This window comes from Sebastes fasciatus, chromosome 6 (assembly GCF_043250625.1).
Source record: "Sebastes fasciatus isolate fSebFas1 chromosome 6, fSebFas1.pri, whole genome shotgun sequence".
In the NCBI taxonomy this organism is placed as follows: Eukaryota; Metazoa; Chordata; class Actinopteri; order Perciformes; family Sebastidae; genus Sebastes; species Sebastes fasciatus.
In genome coordinates, this window is record NC_133800.1 from 9088918 (window position 1) to 9109048 (window position 20131).

Sequence of the window (20131 nt, forward strand, 5' to 3'; positions counted from 1 at the left end):
CCACTGAAAATAGTCCCCGACAAATGCACTATTACTAAGGAATGTTATCAGTGACCAGCTGTTTTACTGAGGCTTTTTTTTTTTTTTAAAAAGGTGCTCATTACTGAATTGTACAAACAGTGCAAACAACGGCAACAGTGCTTACAGAGCTAACAGTATTTATCCGGGGGGGGTGGCGCGTTCCGTTTCCATGGCGATGCTGTGGGTCGGGACGGCGTTATTAGTGGTCACGGCCGAATGAGAGCAGTGCAGAGTGGCGGCCGTGAACTAGCCAGTGGGGCACAACAGAGAGACTAATGTGCACCAAAAAGCACGCGTAGCCGGCCCGGCTATGTAAACAAAGCATAGAGAAGCTCGGATTACAACTCAGGTAGACATTACTTCACTATATCTTTACATAGCAAACAGTTGTTTGCTACTATATTAATGCTCTGGATATCAAATTTATCTACTATTTATCTTTAACTTTTTGTGAGCCGACGGGGTAGGGAAGTTAGAAACTACTGCGAGACAGACTGACACATTATTGGTGTTGGTCTTGTCACAAGATTTGTTGACAATAAACAAAATATAGAATAACCAATTTTATCATTTAAGAACATGGTATGGCAATCAAGGATTATGTACCATCTCTGCTGAAGAGGAATTGAATCCTCTCTCTCTTTTGCTACATTATATTGCGTAATCTACATTGTATTCACAATACACCAAGTTTGTATCTGGACCATCTGAATGAGGATGTAAGGAGAATCTCGGAAATCTAAACCAATTCAACCAGGATGAAATCATCACACACAGTAATTGTTGCTGCACGATTTGGATTAATTCTGACATGTCACAGACAGCCTCTGGCTTTGTTTGACAGGTACATAATTGTCTTTTTCAGTGGTGGAGGAAGTCATAATTGAATAGCCTGTTCAAGGCGAGAATGTTGTGCTGTTATTCCGCCTCGCTGTTCTGTATGAAAGGTACGGAGACGGAATTGTGGGCAGAGTTGATCCGCCGCTGAGCCGGCAGCGGAGGTAGTCACAGAGCCGAGCCGATGTCTGTGTGAAAGGGACTGCCGGTAGGCGGGAATACACGCACAAACACACAAGACGCCGACGCTGTTGTGTTCAAGGCCCCTTTTGCCCCTTTCCCGCAATTCCTAAGTTAGTTACATTCCACCACTGGTCTCTTTGTATGTCTTTTACCAACAGTACTTGTTCTGACTTTATGGAGAACACAAAATAATGTTTCTATACAACACAGAGGTTCAGTCTTACAGAGTGACTGACTTCTGTTCAGTTCCACGACGACAAAATTACATTAACTTGAGCTCAAGTCCTCCGCTCAAGCAACAGCCGTGCACTTATCGTGGCTCATTAGCATGTGTCACTAATGACTCAACAACCAAGCCTCTCAGAAGACACATTTTGTTTGCTGGCAAGTGCAGTGGAATTTGCTGACGTACATGCCAATGTTTTCCACAGCTCTCATTACACTTAAAATCATTAAATCATTACATGAAAAGGTAAAGTATTATACAGAATGTGAGGCTCAATTCTGTGCTATCTTTGTCTGAAAATGTCCAAATTACACCAATGAGCACCACTTGGAGATATTCTGCAATTATGGTCGTTAAGCTGAACTCACCACCTTGTCATGTAAGGACATCTTTTAGCTGTGGATTCAGCTTAGTCTGTAGGAACTCAGTCTGATCATTGCTAGAGAATTTTCCAGGATATGAGACGACATCCTGCTGCTCAATACCTGCAGGCCTCTGAGCAGACTGGCCACTAATGTCGTATTCTTTTTTCTTTTCTGGCATAAAGACTACACCATTTTCATATTTAGTGCAGTGTGCATGTATACTATATAATCAAAAGCCAGCTCCATAAAGAAATGTTTTTCCCAGTTTGGTGTGGAAGAACTTGATTAGCCAGCACAGAGCCCTGACCTCAACCCCATTCAACACCTTTCATATGAACTGGAACACCAACTGTGAGCCACACTTGGGCCTCTCTAATGCTCTTGTGTCAGGATGGGAGATAATTCCAGCATCTGATGGAAAGCCTGTTAATAATCAGCAGATTAATACCTATGGTGTTGGAATCATGTCCAACCATCACATATGGCTGGAATGTCCACATAGTTTTAGCCATGTAGTATAGCTGTGGTCGTCCTTTGCTTTGTATTTTACTTTAAGAATCTGTATTAATTATTGAGCTGAAACAAGTGGCCATTTAAGAAAATGAACTACTTCAATTTTGATAATTGATATTTCAATTCAAACACTGATATTTTTGGTCATTAATCAAATAAAAATACCCAACATGTGCTTGTTACAGTCTCTAAAATGTGAGATCCCTGATGGTCTCCTGCAGGTATGTCCAGACATCCAGCATTCTTTGTGTCTGATCATGAGGCTGGTGGTCAGAAACTTTCCATCTCCTTGAGGAAAAGAATTCCTCTGTCGGGTTGAGGAATGGAGGGTAAGGTGGAAGGAAAAGTGACACCATTCTGGGATGACCTGAACCACTGGGAGAGAATAGTGAAACAAGATCCCACACAATTATAAAATGCCCCCTCTCCTCTAACCTAACCCGCCATGGTTTGTTACACAGAACCATCTGAGAAGCCGTCATTGGAAACTGTTTGGAAAAGAGATAAAAAAATACTTGGCAGGTGATTGGATGAACCATCTGTCAATCAAACTCGGCGAGTCGGACTCGGGAGAAGAGCGAAACATTTTTTCTTTGGATTCTGTGGCGAAGTGCGGACAAACAAAAGTTGGGAAAAGTTGAACTTTTAGCGGCAAAGTCCGGCCAGAGAGGACCCGCAGCCGATCAGTAAACAGATCCTGTGACTCCTGTGACATGTTGACCTATGTTACAAAGAATTTCTTCCTGCCTGAAACACATGAATACGCCTCCTGGACGCGGAAAATAATTATTGCCACGAGCCGTGCTTCGCTGCTGCCTGGTGTGAGTTCAGTGTAAGCGAGGCCCCTACTGTAGCTGCAGCAGCAGCAGTATAGGTCTGGCTTGCCAGACACAAACACATTACTTGAAGCCTGATAACATGGATTTTTGTGTGATATGTGATCCCGAGACTCTCGCGTGATCTCATGTCATCGCAAGAATCCAACTACCGCGCAAGGTTACCTCTCCTCACCTGGCACGAGTCTTTCATAGAGGTCATCAAGGATTGAAAATAGGTGCTCACTGTTGTTTGTAGACGTAGCAGAATGTAGAAAATTGCAGTCTAATTTACAGTTTACAGTTTTTACAATAGCATGTAAACGTGTGAAAAAAATGGAGTGTAAATACACAAAGGTTTGGTGGTGGTTGACTCTGAGTGAGAACACTGTTCATGAATTTTGAAAGACGTGGTCATTGAGTGCATTTTGTGTCACAGCAATGAAAAGTTATCCACAGTTCGGTCCAAAAAAAAGATAAAAAAACAAAACAAAACCTGTAACATTCAACAGGAACAGTAACACACTGACATCCTTAAGTTACAGTGGCTCCTTACCCATTTGTGTGCTTTTACTGACATCTAGTGGCCATTTTCTTACATTTGGACACGTTCATTGTAACTATTTTTAAGGTGTGTGTGGTCTGCTGTAACATGTTTGATATTTACTGCTCCTAAAATGCCTAGGATGGGTTAAATTCAGATGACAGATTTTGTGTATGTATCTGTATGTACAGTTTATGACAGATGAAATAAAGTTTAAGTTAAGTTTAAGTGATCAACTGGTTATTTATTAGAAATATAATGATGTAATGATATAGTTAGAGGCTTCCTAAGGGAAAAGTGAAGACAGAGAATTAATAAAAGTGATTTGTGTGCTTAAGAGAGAAAGAAGGATTAGGTTAAGATACATTCTCTTATAAATTAGCCTAACTTTTCATGCATTGGGTTAAAAGTGATTTGGATCGAGTAAAAATAGTTCCTATCAATATACTGTATGATAAACATTAAGTTAATTGTTTGAGTTATGGAGAAGGCGTAGGACCATATAAGTGTATACTTCTTGTACTACTACTACTACTCTTCGGACATGTAATATTTTTTTTACGTTATTTATTTATACTGTTTACGTGAATATGTATATAAAGAGTTTGCTTTATGTTTACCGTTCATTTTATTTAGTTTTTATTTTTGACTCCTTTGTTACACGTTCGAAATAAATTTATAAAATGCAAATTCAAGGGAGGTTTGGAGTCAGATTGATAAAATGAAAAAAAAAAGGAGTATCCATTGGCAAGAAACCAGTATGCTGTAAAAACTGGTTTGATCATGTGAGTAGAATCTGGTTCATTTAACAATCTGTCTCAAACTCTTAAGTTGATCTTGGAACAGTTCTTTAAAGGGTTTAATCCAAAAATATATATATATTTTTTTATTGTTTGCAGACAGTTACCGAAGCTGGAAGTTCATATATGTTCAACCTAATACGTTGTTGAGCTACTTTTTACCCCGTTTGTGGTTCTTAACGATTGTTATCTCACAAGTTAGCATGAATGATGTAACCACAACCAGCCACGGATCTTTTCACATTATGACTTTATTAAAAAAAAAAACTGTTTTCTTTAGTGTTCCAAAGTTAATCTATTGTAAACAAACTGCACTTCCCATCTGAAATAAATCATAATTCAGCAATGTACACCACAATAGTTAGTGGTCCATCCAATTTCACCTATTTCTAAGTACAAACACATATAACAAGACAAAACACAAAATCTCAAATGAAGTCCATCAGAAAATGTGTAAAAAGTGGGAAATTGCCCGTCCTCGTTTCTACTGCTCGTCCACACACTGTTTTAGAAGGCGGTTTCACATTTGTCCTTCTCAGGAGCTTCCTGTTTCCTAGTTCATTATAGTCAGGTACTGGGCTTGCGGATGAGGAGGTGGTTCGGCCCTTCGTTAGTGGCTTTGATGATTTTCCAGGCATCATGGTGCATGAGGCCCTCCAGAGAACAGCCGTTGATAGACACAACTTCATCCCCAACTTGGATAAACCCGGACAGCTCTGCGGCGCCCCCTATTGCAGGAGCACAGCAATTCAAGTTAAAGATACACTGCCTGATTCCTTTCAGCTCACTATTGATATTTGATAACGCATACACTGCTGTGAAGGATAGAAGAAGCCACAGAAGAATAGAAACCTGAAAGTGTGTTCAGATGAAATATGTTACTGTATCATACCAAGTTATAAAAGGTCTTACTGATTATTTCCAGCAGCATCCACAGTTTTCCACAGAATACTAGAATTACCACCTCGCGGTTGTATGCCTCCGCCAACTAGTCAAGTTGCAGTTTACATCCATGTCTGTCCAAAATGTCATCACTTCATAATTTTATCCTGTTAGACATTTGTGTTAAATTATCATAATTACCTACGCCAAGGCAAAAGGCTTGAATAACAAGCTGACCACCTCACAGTACCGCCAGCTGTGAGCTGTGATCTGTTTTTAAAATCACGCACCTTGACGGAGGTCTGCGTTCTCCGAGTGCCATTCTAGTTAGCTTATGAATTATTGAGTTTTGACCGTGTTTTGTGAGGTCACAGTGACCTTTTACCACCAAATTCTAATCAGTTCATCCTTGAGTCCAAGTGGACATTTGTGCCAAATTTGACGAAATTCCGTCCAGGCGTTTCTGAGGTAGACATGCAGACATACGTTTGGATGGAAAGATGGCCAACCCAAAACATAATGTCTCTGGCCACCGCTGTCTCCGGCCAAGGCTGTCGCCAGCGCGGAGGCATAAAAAAGAGGCTACCCCAAAATACTCACAAGGGCAATTTACATTGGGCTATTGGACAGGTTCCTATTTGTCTTATTTGATTGGTTGGCAATCTCAAGAGGGCGGGTTTTACCTAGTATGAGCCTCCCAGAGGGCAGACGCCAGGGTTTATCCTTTCTTTTTTATTCATTTTGCGGCTTAGTGGTCATTAATCCCAGACTAAATAACAAATCATTTTACCAGTACTACCAGTGCCATGACACTATTATCACATGTGTTTACAGATTAAAGACTTGGCAGATTTGTACAAGTTTACACGGACAAATCTTTCATTATCATAGGAGGACCGCAGGTCCAGTCTGAATAGGCCCAGACAACACTACAATGTCACTTAATCGGATTCTAGATTAATATTTAGCTTTACCATGTACTTTCTGAGAGACTTATAGAAAATAAGGTCACCTTGAAAGATGCGTTTGACAATGAGAGGCCTGTCTCCATGGCTTGAGGACTTCCCCCCTTCCAGACTGAAACCCAGGCCGGCAGAAGACTTGTGTAGCTCCACCGTTAAAGCACCGTCTGGACCCACATCCACCACTGAGAAATATTCAACACCCAGAGTTACAAAGTGAAATATTAACACAGGTAATTTATAAGAAGTTGCTACCGCCTACTTTTAAGTTAATTTATTGCCAGTTGATGACAGCTAACATTGCAACAGCAACGGCTGTTTAAGGGGTTAATGCTATAGTGCTAATGTGAAATTATTTTCTTAGGTGACAAGTATACAAACGCAACATTACTGAACAGGTTAATGGTAACAAAGACAGGTAAGGTAAAGCTTAATAAGGCTAAAACATAACAGTAATGGGAGGGATAAACTACTTCACCCTCATGAAGACGAGCAGGTTTGTCTATATTGTCACAGGCTTAAGCCGAGGCCTTACCTGCTCCAGCTTCCGAAGACTTCTTTCTGGCAGAACACATCCTCTTTGGCTGGCCAGCCGAGTCATGTGTGTCAGAGACAATCAGTTCACCGTCCTTGTCTCTCCAGATGACGACTAAGGCTTGATCGGATAGCCTGGCTTGATGAAGGCAAGACACAGCCTCTCCATGGGTTTTACCCCCCAGACTTGTGCCATTTATGGATAAAATGCTGTCACCTCTCTGGATTGTGCCTTCGTGGCTAGCTGTTCCTTTGGTGAAGACCCGATGAACCTGGACACAAAGGTATAATATGTGTTGTAGTATTAACACTTTCAACACGACACAAGTCTGATTGAATGCCATCAGATTAACATAAATTCAACATGCACAGAGAGAGAAATGCACGTCTTGGCAATGAAAATCTTATAAATTAATCATCTATTATGCACAAAATTTGTTTAGAAAACTATGAAGCACTGTACAAAAAAATCCCTCGTACAACCACAGTAATAATCTCTCTCTATCTTCCATATTTTCATTCATGCTTTCTGTTGAGTAAAGGAATATCCAACACAATTATTTACATACACAACTTAACATCCTGTCACTTAATGCGTGTGCATGTTTAAAACAGGCAGCAGGATTCACTCTCTCGCTCTTAAATGATGAAACTGATACGAAAATGAGAGAGAGAGTGACTCATGAGGGTCAGCAAAGCTTCAGCTGCAATTAATTTCCATAAATGTCCTGTCACATCTGAATGAAGCTGTAGGGAACATTAATATAAACGTCAATAATGTCTAAATGAAAAAAAAAATCATCACTTGATGAAGATGAAATTATTCAGCTAAATGAAGCCAGCAATGTTACTTATTCCATGTCTGAAAAGGGCTTCAGACATGGAATAAGACCTTGTCCCATCCTCATCCCAACCAGAAACTCCTACTATCATCCCTGTGAGTGCTTTGAGTGCCACTAACCCAACCAAACACGAAAATCCACAGAAAAAACACTGTAAAGCAACATAACATCTTGATCATTTTAAATCAAACCTGTCAATTGATTAAAATATTTAAGCGTGATTAATCACATAATTATCTATAGTTAATCGCTGAATCGCACAATTTTTATCTGTTCAAAATGTACCTTCAAGTATTTAATACTCTTATCATCATGGGAATAGGCAAATACGCTTGCTTTATGCAAATGTATGTATATATTTATTATTGGAAATCAATTAACGACACAAAAAAATTACAGATATTGTCCAGAAACCCTCACAGGTACTGCATTTAACGTAAAAAATATGCTCAAATCATAAACTCAAGCCCAACAGGCAACAACAGCTGTCAGTGTGTCAGTGTGCTGACTTGACTATGACTTGCCCCATACTGCATGTGATTATCATAAAGTGGGCATGTCTGTAAAGGGGAGACTCGTCGGTACCCATAGAACCCATTTTCATTCACATATCTTGGAGGTCAGAGGTCAAGGACCCCTTTGATATTGGCCGTGCCAGTTTTTCCTCGCCAAAATGGAGTGCAACTTTGTAGCGTTATTTAGCCTCCTTTGGACAAGCTGGTATGACATGGTTGGTATCAATTTATTCCTTGGGTCTTCTGGTTTCAGATGATACCAGTATCTTCACCTTTAGCTGTAAAACTGAGCCCGCTACAACCTCTGAAAGATCGAATTGCATTAAAGAAATTAGTGACGTTAAAATGAATTGCGTTAATGCGTTATAATCGCATTAACTTTGACAGCCCTATTTTAAGTATTTTGATAACATACAATATGCATCTAGATCTTTATACATTATCTCTCAAATGGTCTATGGTTTTTTTTCTAAAATTCACATTTAGAGTCAAAATAACTACTGTTGATGTTACAGTATCTAATGGGGATCTAAACAAACAAACAAATCTCATCAAGATCTCTTTTTTTCAAGAGAGACCTGAGCTCAGCAACGACAACATAGACGGACAAAACAAAAGGACAAATACAGCTTAAGTTAAAAGTGCCTACAGTATGTGTAGGATTTGAAAATTCTCCCCTCTGTTAACCCCCAGTGGTAGTATCAAGAAAGACCATGGCAGCTTACACTGCATTTGAACAGCAAGTTCCTGAGCCTCGACATACTGTACTTACTGTTACTGCCTTCTGCTCAAGGTCGACTCCACCAGCAACACTGAAACCAAGCCCCGAGCCTTCTTCTTTACTCAGGACCACGAGGTGAGTATTATCGTTAACCTGCAGAGAGTTCAGACACAGAGTCAATGTGACAAACAAAATTCATACAGAAAGTAGGACTGAAGCCATGTAGTCTATGGAATGTGTACGATAATAAACTGCATGTGAAATGGGTGTTGCAAATATCAGTATATCAGCAGTATAGCGTTACCTCTAAGAGGGCCTCGGCCTCCTGAAGCAGGGCAGACACATATGATTTCACCGTCTGGGAGGACAGCAGTGTCTGCAGCTTACGCTGACTCGCAGGAGAAGCAGCCAGCTCCTTTAAACTGAAGACAAAAGGAGTCAATATGTTTTTTCCCCTGATTACGATTTCAAACAACATCAAACATGATTTTATTGGTAACTTTAACAAAAATAACTTTCAAATTTGCTCACTATATCCTGACAGTACATGAATCTGTGAAAACAAATCTGCTTCCTCTGCCTCCTCGTATAGTGCTCATAATGGCATTTGCAACCGTGCTGAAGAAAAACAACCAATCAGAGACGAGGAGGAGTGAAGCTTGTGATCAAACTGTCAAACTAGGCAGCACTGATCAAATATTTAATAATAAATAGTGCTGTCAAACGATTAAAATATTTAATTGCGATTAATCGCATGATTGTCCATAGTTAGTTGGCAAATTAATCGCACATTTTTAATCTGTTCAAAATGTACCTTAAAGGGAGATTTGTCAAGTATTTAATACTCTTATCAACATGGACTCCCATGGGCAAATATGCTTGCTTTATGCAAATGTATATGTTTTTACATTTTTCTCTTAAATACAGTTTGCAGGCAGTAATCTTTTTTAAAAAACAATAAACATTTTATTTATTATTTAATATGTATTAATTTTGTTAAATTATTGGTATATGTTTTATTTATTTACGACTGTCTGACTTATTAAATGAAGGTGAAATTGGTTCACTGAAAGGTCGCTTTTATTTCGAAGTCGGTTCTTACATGCTCTTACCTTAATGCCTGGTATATACTACAGATGAGTAGTCTAATATATTCTTACAAAGACTGAACATTATAATCCTTTAGATATAATTAGGACTGTCAATTCAAATAGTTAATCACAATTAATTGCAAATTTATAACACATTTTGTATCTGTTCAAAATGTACCTTAAAGGTAAATTTGTCAAGTATTTAATACTCTTATCAACATGGGAGTGGACAATATGCTGCTTTTATGCAAACGTATCTATATATATTTATTATTGGAAATCAATTAACAACACAAAAGAATGACCCCAAGAGTTCCTCTAATCTCTCATAGCTTCACTGCAGTCTGCTATAGTGTCTTGATGCAACCACTGGGGGCACCAAAGTCAGACATCTCCCCACCTGATTGACCAGCCAGGCTGTTGTCCATCGGCCTCTGGGGTTCCTTGAGGGGTCTCTTCAGTGGATCCAAGGTCACCTTGGCTCACCCTGTTGACATCCACTTTTGTCGGGGTTGCAGAGGGTGGCAAGCTCTTAGTCGCCGTGTCTTCCGTAAGTATAATAGGATAGCTGGCAGGCTCAGTTGTATCTACATCTGTACCGTGGTGGCCCGCGGTAAAGTCCTCTGTGCATAGTTTTTCCAATTCAGGCATACTGAGAGCCCTGAGCTGCCGCAGCCTGCTGCGGTGAAGTTTGCTGTGTTTCCTCCGCAGCACCTCAGGGGTCTGTGGTGCGTACCCGTATGGAGCTCTTTGAACTTGAGCCTCAGTTGGGAGAGCTGCATTACAGCTCGAATGTGGAAGCTCGAGGTTTATCAGTGTAATGCTAGATGGAGATTTACCAAGAAGAGGTGAGCAGGGTGTGGTAGGGATAAGATTGTCCACGTAAGAACTGAAACTCCTTTGCCGTGCCCGGCAGTCAATAGAATTAACCACGCCCATATAACCAGCAATCCTTTGGTTAAGCGAGGCTCTATATGCCACAGCATAAGACTGTATGTCGCTGTTTTTAGCCACCGGCTTGTCAAAGTTAGCCAGGTTTTCAAAGGACTTGATCTTATGTCGGACAGAGAAGGGATTGTAGTCGGCGGTGTCTGTGGTGAAGCTTCGCCTTTCCATTGTCTTTATGTACAGTCTGGATGTGCTAGTCTTCAGGGTCTCACTTGTCTCCACAGTAGTACTGAGTTTTGAGCCATTACTTGTGGTTGAATTAGTTTCTTTAGAAGAACACAGTGAATTAAATACTGTGTTGCTGACCGTGCCGTTGTTTTTTACTACTGTGGAGTTGGCAGGAGAAAGCACGGGTGCTAATCTCGCATCTGTGCTTCTCTGAGTGAGTTTAAAGTCTTTTGAAATCACTGTTTCGCTGTGTGCCATAACTGGTGGCGATGAAACAGATAAGGAAGTCAGTCGAACTTCTATAAACGTTCTCTGAGTGGCAGGGGTGTGTGCGGGGCTTTGTGATTTGGCTGGCGCTTTGGAGCCTAAATGGATGTCCTTCTGTTTGGCCAGTTGTACAGTTTGTAATGCATTACCTGAAGGCCCACTTACTTTGGGCAAATGAAGGCAATTGTTCATATCCGGCAGGTTATTGGTCTTCAAAAAGCAGGACATGGTTGCTGTTGGTGGTGATTTTGTTGCCGGCTTCAAGGAAGCATTGGTGGTTACAGGAACTGGACTTTTGCAGAGAGGCTCCTCCTGTGGTTTGTTCTTATTCTTAATGCTAAGGCCCTTCAATTTGGGAGCACTAGTGTTAAGTTTGATTTGACTTTCAACCTGGAGTTTAAAGCTACTCCATACAAGATGGTCTGAATTATCAAGGAGCTTTAGCCCAGAGGTCTTCTTAAGCACGGAGCTAGCAAGGGGGGTTAAACTAGTTCTACAGTCCAAGGCTTTTTCTTTGTTTATCATCGATGCAGACACTCTTGTATCTGATCTGCCGATGCTTGAACCTGAGGTTTCTTCTGATTCCACTGAAGGTAAACGGGGTGCTGAGGTCAACGAGCTATCTGCATGCAAATTTGCAGTAGTACCCTGAGTGACACCGTGGGTGTCTGATGGGGAGGGGCTGCTGGAAGTGCTTAGACTTCCAGGACTGGATGCCACACATGCTTTAACTTTGACGGGTTCAGTGGCACGATTAATGTGGCACTCTGCAGAATACACAGGTATTGTGCTGTTGGAAGATTGGCACGGTTGTTCTGTAGAGGAGACCCCTAATACCTGAGAGAGCAGCGGCTGTTTTTGTTGCTGGGCTGTTGTAACAGAGTCTTCTTTGTTTGTCAGTGAAACATCAGCGGAGACCTGCAACACGTCTGAGGTCTGATCCAGGTTTGTATTTTGACTGCTGGCATGCTGAAAAGATGAAGATCCATTTGGCGACTGGCTTAAATGAGAGAGTCCACCAGCAGCAGGTTGCTGGGCGTCACCTGAACAAAACTCCACTTCCTCCTCATCTGAGGAGAGCTCATGAAGACTACCGCCACTGCCGGCCTTCATATTGACCATTACATTGCTGTCTGTGGTGGAGTTACTGTTTGAATCACTGTCATCTCCTGTGGGGTACATGGACTTAGAACCAGCTTCAGGCAGTTCGGGACGTGATCCATTGAGTTGTGTTGTCTCCACAGGGGGTATGGCACCTTTGTCACTTCCTGCATCCAAGATGGAACAGTCCAAGGTACCCGACTGTACTGGAACCTGAATGGCAGCTTTCTCAGACAGAGTTACTGTGTGTTGGCTTGAATAGCAAGATACAGGCTCTTTAGATAACGTTTTGTCAGGGGATTTGGTGTGTGTATTTTTATCACTGCAGAGGCTCACTTCTGATAAAATGTCATCTATATTGGTGATGGGTATTTGAAAGTCGTGGTCTGTTTCGGTTGTGTGGTTGGAATTCCCCACATTTGCACTCGTTACTTGTCCTTCATGAGATGTCCCCTGGACAGATCTGGCTGTGTTCAGTGTAGTGGCTCCATCACTGCTCCCTGATGACATTATCAAACTGGACAATCGATCTACAGCTGGGACCAAAAATAAAACATTTATAGTCAGGACTGGATGAGGGAGAAGGGTTGAGTTAGTCGTTTGACATATCATATGAATGTTTTCTCCAAAATGGTAACTGGACTGCACTTACAGAGCGCTTTTCTACATTAACGGACAAAGAGCTTTCTCACTTGGCCTCTTGTTCACCCATTCACACACAAAAAACACTCTCTCTAAAAACTAACAATGCTATTTTATCTTGCAGCACAGTGCCGAGTGATGGATTTCAGTAACGATATGTCAATCTGATCTTGGAGACCTCTCCACTGAACAATTCTTTCACTTACACCCTTCGATATCCAGAGCATTTAGAATCCCCAAATCTGGTTGTTCTATGGTATACTATATAGTTGTGGTTCACCTCCAGGTCAGTCACAAAATTAAATTATTTAGAATTTCGATTTCATTAAAATGTATCTGTACACCAAAGTCCATGAAAAAGTCGTAAGGTCTGTGAGATATCTTGATGATAAGCAAAAATGTATGAGGTACTGATCCATAGGCAGTGTGTTACCTACAGTAGATTGTCGGCGCAGCCCAAGCTTGGAGAAACAGACAGGAGTACCAGCACGGGAGCAAAGCAATGTACTACTGTGGACGGGGGCAAAACATGATTTAGCCTAAAAGAAAGGCTCACATAAAAAAAAAATAAAAATCAATATCAGTGTACGCTATTTTAGAATATTTTTTGACGGGGAAGTGAACTGAAAGTGAAACGTATCTATACTATTTTTGTCAACACAGAGTCTGGTGGCTTTGAAGAGAACATAGATTCAGTTTTCAGTTCAGTTCCCCGCTGGAAAGGGCTGCCTGACGGCAAGATAAAGCGGTGAAAATATTCTAAATATAGCGTACACTTAAACAGATATTGATTATTTTTATGTGAGCCTTTCTTTTAGGTGTCTAAAATATATTTCGCTGCTGCCCCCGTCCACAGCAGTACATTGCTTTGCTCCTGTGCCGGTACTCCTGTCTGTACATCCAAACTGGGGACGTACCGACCGCCACCTACTGTACGTAATACACTGTCAAAACATCCAAACTTTCCCTGTTGAGGAAGCAACAGATTTTTTTTTAACTCTAAACATAATATTTCGAAATCAGAGTCTAGAAATATTATACCAATACCAATAACAAACACAATTCAACTCACAGATAGAAATACCTCAAGTTGAATGAAAGCTTTGGCATGACATATTTGCGTTCCATGGCAATGTAACTATAGTTCAGCTAAGACTAAATACAACAAAGAAAAGTTATTTACAATTATTAGATTACTTAAATTGTTATAAAACAATAACTGAACTGTCAGATTATATAGGGGATTCACAAAATAAGGAGAGGCCATGCCTGCAGTCATATTGTAGAACACAGTAACTACATACTATACGTTGCATCAGAGGTGTTAGGTAATTATTAATCTATGGCTAGGTAGACAGAAATCAATTAATTGATTAGGTGCAAGAGACATTGCTGTGGTCGCTCCAGGATGTTACCCGAGTAGTTCTTCTGTTGCTTAGCTATCAGCTGGAAGACATAAAGAAGACTAAAGGTCTCATCTTTTCACAGGAGTAATACATCTGGAAAAGTTTGAGTCACAGGAGTGATATTTGATATATTTCTTCTATTTCTTTTATCATATAAATCTGCAATCAAATTCCTATTAAATTAAATACAACAGCAATCCGAAGATTTTGTAATTGATGGCTATATGTTGAAAATCTTGACAAAAAGATTGTAATCTAATAAAAAGCACCCGTTTGAAGATCCCTTGAATAATGACATGGTAATAAAACTCTCTTTTGGTGACCAAGAAGCAGTGATCCACAGCAATGTCTGGGCTATGCTAAACTAAGTTTTACACTACTATTTACTATACTATACTCTACTATACAAACTGAGACACAGAAAGCATACAGGGAGTTAAGCTACGGGGTAAATGCAGTATTGGTAAAGAAAGGTAAAATATACTGTATGAGATAGTCACCATGGATAGAAAGCCAGATGCTTGCAGGTTGCTTTGGGGAAGTAAGTGAGGGAGGGTTGATCCTACATCTTAGGTCGGCATTAAAGGGAAAGAAATGGTGCTCTATTTAAAGGCAAGCTGAGTAGCATTTGTACTAATGGCTTGTAAACACTAATTAGAAGAAGCGCAATACACATATAATACATATATAATATACACCACCACATCACATGGAGGGGCAACATCGATGAAAAGAAAAACATCAAACCACAAATTTATTTAAAGTCCAACTGAAAGCACATTTAGTCATCCCTAGTGTGCAGTCAAAAATGTGTCAACGGGTTTTTAAAATATATTTCTAATAGTTTTTTATCATTAAAAGAAAGAAAAAACATTGTACCTCTATGGGTCGAGTGAACTTTGCACTTGCCACCTTCATTGTAGAGATTTATGGAAACAATGTCTTGCGCAAAACAAAGAATATCGGTGCAGCTGCATGAGCCTCCTACAGCTTTCCAGTTTACACAATTTGAGGCCAGACACACAGCCAGCCAACGTTAAAGTTCAAAGTAATTACTCTACTAATATTGACCGTCATCAATGTCTATGTAATCGGTAACATTGGTGTTACAAGTTTATAAACCGATGGGAAACTTTCCGTGACCTCCCTATAGTTGAAATATTTCGGAATTTCATAATTTCATGTGCGGTCACTACTGATTAGCTAACGAAGACGACATAACATTGCATTGCGGCAAAATGCTGGCAGGAACCCTGTTACTTAAAAAGATCAAATGTGGGGTCTTAAGGTATAGCACTGATGTTGGATGATCTATAACTCACGATTCATATATCAAGGTCTTACCTGAAACCGGTCTCTTAATTTCCAAGGACAGTGTAATGGGAAGGTTGTGCATGAGCTCACAGATTTCCTGGTAAGTAGAGGAGCGCACTGATTTTTCTCCAATTTTGACAATCTCGTCTCCGGGACACAGCTTACCCGTAGATTCCTGGATGTACGATTAAATAAAAGAGATCAAATTTAGCTGGTCACTGAGCAGCAGAATCATCAGTGCTAAAGCCACAAATACCAATAAATGTCAAATCAAAAACCATGAAACCAATCAGACATACCCTTTCAGCTGCTCCTCCGGGCCTTAGCGCAGAAATGACGACTTTCAGAGGAGATGACATAATCTCCAGGTCAAGACCGAATGACTCGTCCTCGCTTCTCCTCAGGGTCACAGTGTCGATGGTAAAAACGCCCACAAGCTCACTGGCATCTTCCTTCTTACAGTGCTGATGGGGTACCAACCCACCAGCAGTCTTGGGGTTTCTTCCAGACTGTGTGGTGTGGGAAGGGGGCTGGGATGGTCCCGAGCCTGGAGAGGGATCATCAACCTTGGACTTAAGCTGCTGGGGCAGGTTTGGTGCTTCAATGCTCATCATACTTTTGACCCGTGTCACTGCTTTATGCTCAAGCTTGGGGGAGCGCTTTGACTCCAACTGTCCATCATCTTGACTTGTATAGTTCTCACTATTGATGATCAAATTAGTGGGCCCAGAGCCCATACTGCTTGCCCCCCCTGCTTTGCGGATAGGCATGAGGGGTGACTCAGAACCAAGTGAGTCAGACTTATTGGTAATACCCTCCTCACACTGTGAGAAACTACCATAGAGTGGTGTTGGCACATCATGGCTTCCACACCTCTGCAAATCCCCACCATCTTCACTGTTTCCATTTATATCCAATGATGATGCAGCGGTCGCAACTGCTGAATCAGTTTTGGTAATTCCGGATGCTCGGGCATCGCTGAAGTTCACAGGGTCAGATTTTGTTGGCCTGTGGAAGAGCCCAGTGTTTCTAGTATTGTCAGAGTCCTCGTCATCACTGAGCTCATCCTCAAAGCACATCACCCGTCGCTGACGGAGTAGTGGGCTTCGCACTGAGGCGGGGCTGGAGACAGCAATGGGCTGGCAGACTGCCTCGACATGGTGATGAAGAGGAGCAGGGGTCTTGTCTTGTGATGAGCTACTCTCCACTTCTGTTAGAGAGTGATTGGAATAAGATACAGGTAACATCAATTAACAGGTTAACAGTCATTTTCATAGCCAAATAAAAACAGACGAAAATGACATTATGGGCCGTCTCCTGGATGGGGTTTGAATTAAATCAAGAGTAGGTCCGGCTTTAAAATTGGCTTTCTGAAACTAGTGATGCACAGATCCGACTTTTCCAATCCCGATACCGATAGCAATACCTGGGCTTTGGTTATCAGCCGATCCCGAGTACCGATCCGATACCAGTGTTTAATTAATAAGCTGTATGTCTAACTGAATGGAAGTGACTGAGATCATTCATTTATGTGTGAGTCAACATCAGGCTTGAGTTAAACATTACTTTCCTAACTTTGTAAAACAAAATGTCACCAATAAATACATAGATATACATTTATTTAATTGTTATTTATTATTAAAATCATAAATCGTACACCAGCAGCTTGGTAAAAAAATCTTCAAAATTTAACAAGAATTACAACTTAAGTGTAAACATTTTTAATGCAGCAACAAATTGGTCAAAATTAAACATGAATTAAAATTACAATACTATTACTCTAGAGCTAGCCTAGGTTTAATCCCCATCCAGGGAACCGGTCCTAAAACCTTTCCATGGTATTTATAAATGGGTGACATATTTACCATGTGGCCGTGATGAGTTGTCCTCCATGGAAGTACTGCAGCTCTGCTGGTGGAGCGCCTCATCGCTGTTGGAGCCCATCAGTATGGATTCAGACAAGAAGGAGTTGCTGGAAACGTCCTGGGAGAAGTATTGAGATAACTCTGTCTCTGAGCTCAGAGAGCCCTGCTACACAATTGTGAAAAGGAAAGAAGAACACAAGATGAAAAACACAACCACACAAGTAGTTCTCCACAATAAGCTATGGCAAAGTAAATGTTCCAACAGTGTCTGATTTATTAAACAACAGCCTTGTAACTGAAAAACACTTAAATGCTACATTTCCAACATTACTGACAGTATTTTGTTGACTCTGTTCTTTCTTTTTCACTTATTTCTCTGTGTTTTCAGCTGTATTGCTGCTATGTTTCAACCACAAATTCATTTTCTTGATTTTCATCTGTCATTCTGTCGAAACTGGCTTCCTGGTCACACCGAACGAACATTATTGTGAATGTGATTGCATTCACGGCAGTTGGCAGTTTACGGCACTAAATGATTGCACTGAAAATAGGAATACTGAATATAGAATGTGGTTTATAAAACTTACATTCACATTGTTTTATTGAAGTTATTATAGTATAATTATTTTAGGAATTATGCATGACTGATATTTTTTAAATTAATGTTTTAAAAAAGATCTCAAGTACCCCCTGCAGTACTCCAAAGTACCCCTAAGGGTACTCATACCCCCATTTGAGCATTTGAGAGACACTGCTCTATTTCACTGATCAACAGTTGTTGGTGGTGACACAGCAAGAAACTTGATGCATGCAAACTTGAATGAGAAGAAGACTACTATCTGACGGATGTATGAACATGTTAAATAAAAATCGGCTTTGCAAATGTTTCATATGGAGAAAATCCTTCAAACATGTTTGTCAGGCCTAAAGGATACAAAAGTGAACCCAGCAAATATGTGTGTGTACGAGCTAAGAAATAATGAATACTGGATGAAAACTTACTCTGCTGGCCGGCTCAAGGAATCTCTTCATGGTCCAGCTGAGAGTAGGGGAGCCGTCTCCCTGCCTGTCCTTCATCGTTGGGTTGGGGCTCTTACAGGACAAACCTACACAGTTAAACCCAGATCAGATCAGATCAGATCAGATACCCAGAGCCTGTTGTTAAGCTTCCTTTAGTTGATCTATAGTACTTGTATTGTAACATCTGTCAAATGATTGCAGTGCAGGATTAAATAAAAGAAGAGGAAAGACAAATGTAAATGTAGGTAAAGATAACGGACCTTGGGAGTGAGAGGAGTGTCTGTTTTTGTTCATTTTGTCCCTGTGTGTGGATCGAGCAATAATTTGATCCATCTCCTGTTCTGAAACCTGAGAGAACACAATGAGATGCAAGAGTTTTATCACAACTGGAACAACTAAGAACAACACTTCGTTGGCAACTAATAGAAAATAAACACAACAGTAAAGAAGGCATCATATGGACTGTTAAATAAAAATGTATATAATGAAAGGTATAGGAATGCATGCCTGCATTCATGTATGAGTACCAACATTGAATTTTGAATGGAGACCCTCAAGAGTTGACGCTGTTCTACAGATCGTAGGGCTCTTACACAGTGCTAGATGGATGTTGAATATCTTAAAAGAGATAAACAGAGACAGACATCCTCTTACCTTGGGGTTAGGATGCCTGCTTATGATGAGACTGACAGGTCCAGGGCCACATTCACTGAGGATGGCATAGGCCTCGCTGAGAGCAGCATGACGAAGACTGACTGAGTCCACCTCCAGTATCTGATCGCCACGACTGCACGGAGGAGCACAGGCGTCGTTACAACACTGTCACCCACCTCTCTTTTGTACATACCCCAAATTAAATGCACACATGTACATTCATATGTAAGCATTATATGAACAATACATTATTTGTGAATACACTTCTAAGGGAGCCCTGAGAGGCAAGTAAGAAAGAAAAGTTTTTGCCAGGATAATCGTTAAAAGTTGCTTACATTTCTTTTTTTTCATCTATGAAAGGTGGGGAAACGTGTTTATTGTATCACTCCAGGTGAATTTTAATGTCTCCACACACTCTAAACACAAGGTACATACAAAATACACCTTCCAAAACTTTGTCACTTGCCTCTCGGGGCTTCCGTACTTTTCGATCAATGAGCTCGTGTGAAAGTACGCTGCTCATTTGGTATCTTTGCATCAGTGCGACTACATATTAACTTCTCCCTGCGTCCATCAGTTTCCAATTCTGTGAGATGACCCTGAAGTTTTTACCTGAGCCTGCTGTCCATCTTAGCCACAGATCCCAGTGCCAGGCTGTGGATGTAGATGCCAGGAGCAGAGTTCTCCAGGGTCAGACAGCAAACTCCAATCCCAAGACCAACACCAGACTCTGAAAAACATTAACATTCATCATCAGAAAAGAAGTGTTCAAAAAACAAGTTAGCCATCACTGAAAAAATAGCACGAGATCTCCCTCTAAAGTATGACAGCTAGCCCGAATATGTAATATGTACACTATACAAGAGTATGAGGACATACTGTCCTGTTACTTTAG

At 40.7% G+C, this 20131-nt stretch overlaps 1 protein-coding gene across 1 annotated transcript in view; it reads right to left on the minus strand.

The window, feature by feature from the left end:
* Nucleotides 1-4537: 4537 nt before the first annotated feature.
* pdzd2 (PDZ domain containing 2) overlaps nt 4538-20131 on the minus strand; it is a 46939-nt gene continuing 31345 nt past the window's right edge. Inside the window, 14 exon segments of the mRNA XM_074637513.1 lie at nt 4538-4883; nt 4886-5032; nt 6199-6333; nt 6684-6954; nt 8812-8913; nt 9065-9182; nt 10252-12871; nt 15728-15872; nt 15997-16907; nt 17563-17728; nt 18565-18668; nt 18843-18930; nt 19237-19369; nt 19849-19966. Of these exon segments, the coding sequence (XP_074493614.1) occupies nt 4858-4883; nt 4886-5032; nt 6199-6333; nt 6684-6954; nt 8812-8913; nt 9065-9182; nt 10252-12871; nt 15728-15872; nt 15997-16907; nt 17563-17728; nt 18565-18668; nt 18843-18930; nt 19237-19369; nt 19849-19966 (5084 nt within the window). The 3' untranslated portion in view covers nt 4538-4857.